Source organism: Frankliniella occidentalis, unplaced genomic scaffold (assembly GCF_000697945.3).
Source record: "Frankliniella occidentalis isolate FOCC.00 unplaced genomic scaffold, Focc_3.1 Scaffold3548, whole genome shotgun sequence".
Lineage (NCBI taxonomy): Eukaryota > Metazoa > Arthropoda > Insecta > Thysanoptera > Thripidae > Frankliniella > Frankliniella occidentalis.
This window is the reverse complement of record NW_026270605.1, coordinates 5,717-8,474: the sequence shown is the minus strand read 5'-3', so window position 1 is coordinate 8,474 and position 2,758 is coordinate 5,717. Positions and strand designations below refer to the sequence as shown.

The window sequence follows — 2,758 nt, the reverse complement described above, 5'->3', positions numbered from 1 at the left end:
TTATTTCATTTTAATTATTATTTCTGTGTACTGCTCTATCCATTGAACATTGCATTAGTGACTCACTATGTAGAGTTAAAGCAAAATTGCACTTTCTTTTGAATTCGTTCTTTCAAAAATTTTATTTTCCTGACTGGAATTTTTCTGTACAGACACATTTTTGGCAATTCGATGGAACCTTTCTACATTTTTGTTACATCTTTTAAATAGTCCATGCTTGTTACATGAGTTGTTGATTTTCACAGCAAAATTCTTATGTAGAAAAACCTCCTGATATTTTTTTTTTCTGCTGGCTCCTGCCTACAGTGTTATAATTTTGTGAGATTGTTTCTAACAGATACATTGGAAAGGGTCACTCCAAACTCTTAAGCCTTGTTTTTGTTAAAATTATGATGCTGTTAGGATTGTTGAAATGTGATGAATTTTAAATAAAGAAGGAAGTTTGTTTGTCCTCCTTCAACTTTATTTACACAATCCAACTTTGGGAGGTATTTGTTATTATGTATGTTAAGCCACTTTGCAGCAGAGATAAATTCAATTCTGTGGCTCCAAAGTCGATTTAATGACAGTGCTCGGTGATGTCGATGGAGCTCTCCTTCTTCCAGCCGAAGAAGAAGAAGCCACAGGAGCCGCCGAGTATGACGGCCAAGCACAGCCACGAGTTGTACGTCATAAAGATGAGCATGAGAAGGTAGGACACAAAGTACTGCAGAGCGTGCAGGAAGGTCTGGAGCAAGTGGAAGGGGGTGAACACGGTCCCGCTCCAGCTACAACAATAATAATATCAACTTTACTGCTGTTCTCTGATATTCCTTCATTTTATGGTATACAGTATTAATCATGCCCAACTCAGTATATCCTTTGCGTTCAGATGACGCATAGAAAGTGCGGTAAAAACGTATCCCGCTTCTCATAAAGAATATCAATGCAATTTTCATACGACCCAGCTAGAGAATATCAATGAATATGTGCATTTGTGTTCTTTGCGGATTCGGGTGACAAATTCAGGACAGTTCCATGTGACCTCGAAGTCGACATCTCTTTGGGGCCGATCTCACCTCTTGTGGAGGTCGGCGTTCTTGTCGAGTGCCAGTCTGCTGGTGTCCCGGGCGGCCTGCAGGGCCGAGTTCCGCGCGTGCCTCCCGTACAGGTAGTCCCTGGAGCCACAATGAGAAATGGTACCTCCTTGTACGTAACAGCACTAATCACAAGCCCTTCGCTGAACACATTGTTACATCTTGACTACACCGTTCTCATTGGCATTGTTCTGAATGTTCAAAGTCGAGTCGTCCGCCGAACCGACGTGCGACGTGGCCCCGCTGGCGCCGACCGGCCAGGGAATCCCCGAGCAAGCCGCCGTGACTCGCGACCTCGCCTACCTGTAGTACTTGAGGCCCTCGTACAGGAAGGCGAGGACGAAGATGATGAACCACGAGTACGCCATGCTTCCGTCGTCGGTCACCTTCCAGAAGTCGAACACGACCATCTCCATGGTGCCGCCGTGGAACCACATTTTCTGCAAAAGCCAGGGGGCTTCATCGAGGGCCTGTTCGTGGACGCAGCTTACTGCAGGTCCCGGTGCCGGTGCCGCCTTACCATCATCATGTGGCTCCCGCTACCCCCGCTCATGTCCATCGGGGTGCTCATGTCCATGGGCATGGGGGTCGTGTCCATGTTCATGGTGGCTGGCGTCGTGGTCCGTGTGTCGGCCGGTGCGGGCGGGTTCCTGGATGGGGCAGTCGAAAGCAAGGGGGAGGGTCGGAGAGCGTGCGGCTGGTGTGCTGGCGGGTGTCGCGGGGCGTCGCCAGGGGGGCTCACCTGAGCGGCTATCAGCTGACCGCCGGTGTGGGGAGGACTCTGAGGACTGGCCGAGGTGAGGTGCACCTGCGCTGCTCTGCCAGGCTCTGCTGCGCGGCCTGATTACAGCTGCTGTCCCCGCCCCTCCGCCCCTCCTCGGCCTTATCGGCCACGCCGCCGTCGACCGTCAGGCCCGACGGATTCCTCGCGAATCTGCCGCCCTATCTCCCCGCCGCCGTGCCCTCACCACCACCGCACCGCCCCGTCGGCGGCGACCTGGACCTGGACAAGGACGCCCGAGCCCGAGCCCGCGATCACACCACACCGCACACGGCACGCGCCCTGACGACACACCGACGACCCCGGCCACTCCTCTCCCCCTCGAGGAACCCAAGGACACGCTGTAATCAGAGCAATCAGAGTCTAGAGTCCCCTCAGGATCAGCTAAATCCCCGCGAGGGGCGAGTCTGAGTACTTGTTGTTGGGATCTGACTGACGGCAGCGTGACACTGACCGCGGTGGCTTCGGCAGCCACTCACTCTCTTTTGACACTCGTGGTTCGCGTTTGTGGCGGGGGTAGGGTGTGGTTTATTGGGTTCACGACTCGAGTTTTCCTGCACGTTATTTGTCGCGGTGTGGCGCTCTGCTGCTGGAGCCCCAGGAAAACGTTTTTCTCACGAAGACCTCATTGTGACTTCTATGAGGTCAGGATTCTTGCACTTTTGAGGTCACAAGTGAGGTCATAAGTGCAAGAATCGTGACCACGTAAGTCATAAAGGGGTCACACTGAGGTCTTCTTGAGAACCACGTCTTCCTTAAGAGCTGGATCCCGAGGGCGAAGCGTCACCTTGTGGGTTCCGGTCGGGACCAGAGTAGAGCCCTGCACCACCTGCACACCTGCACCAGCTGGACGGGGATCGGATGCCCACATGGCGTCCGAAAGCGGTATAGCTGGAGTGAG

At 52.8% G+C, this 2,758-nt stretch overlaps 1 protein-coding gene across 1 annotated transcript; it reads right to left on the bottom strand.

The window, feature by feature from the left end:
- Positions 1-441: 441 nt before the first annotated feature.
- Positions 442-1,981, bottom strand: LOC127752059 (high affinity copper uptake protein 1-like). The gene is made up of 5 exons (XM_052276588.1): positions 1,819-1,981; positions 1,597-1,726; positions 1,380-1,516; positions 1,059-1,157; positions 442-767 (listed from the first exon to the last, which is right to left on the bottom strand). The coding sequence occupies exons 2-5, from the start codon at positions 1,678-1,680 to the stop codon at positions 560-562; spliced, it is 528 nt and encodes a 175-aa protein (XP_052132548.1). The 5' UTR covers positions 1,681-1,726; positions 1,819-1,981; the 3' UTR covers positions 442-559.
- Positions 1,982-2,758: the final 777 nt, after the last annotated feature.

Coding starts and splice junctions, on each gene's coding strand:
- LOC127752059 (XM_052276588.1), bottom strand. CDS start 1,680: ATGAACATGGACACGACCCCCATGCCCATGGACATGAGCACCCCGATG. Junction 1,158..1,379: donor GAGGGCCTCAAGTACTACAG/GTAGGCGAGGTC, acceptor TTGTGGCTCCAG/GGACTACCTGTACGGGAGGC. Junction 768..1,058: donor AACGCCGACCTCCACAAGAG/GTGAGATCGGCC, acceptor TTATTGTTGTAG/CTGGAGCGGGACCGTGTTCA.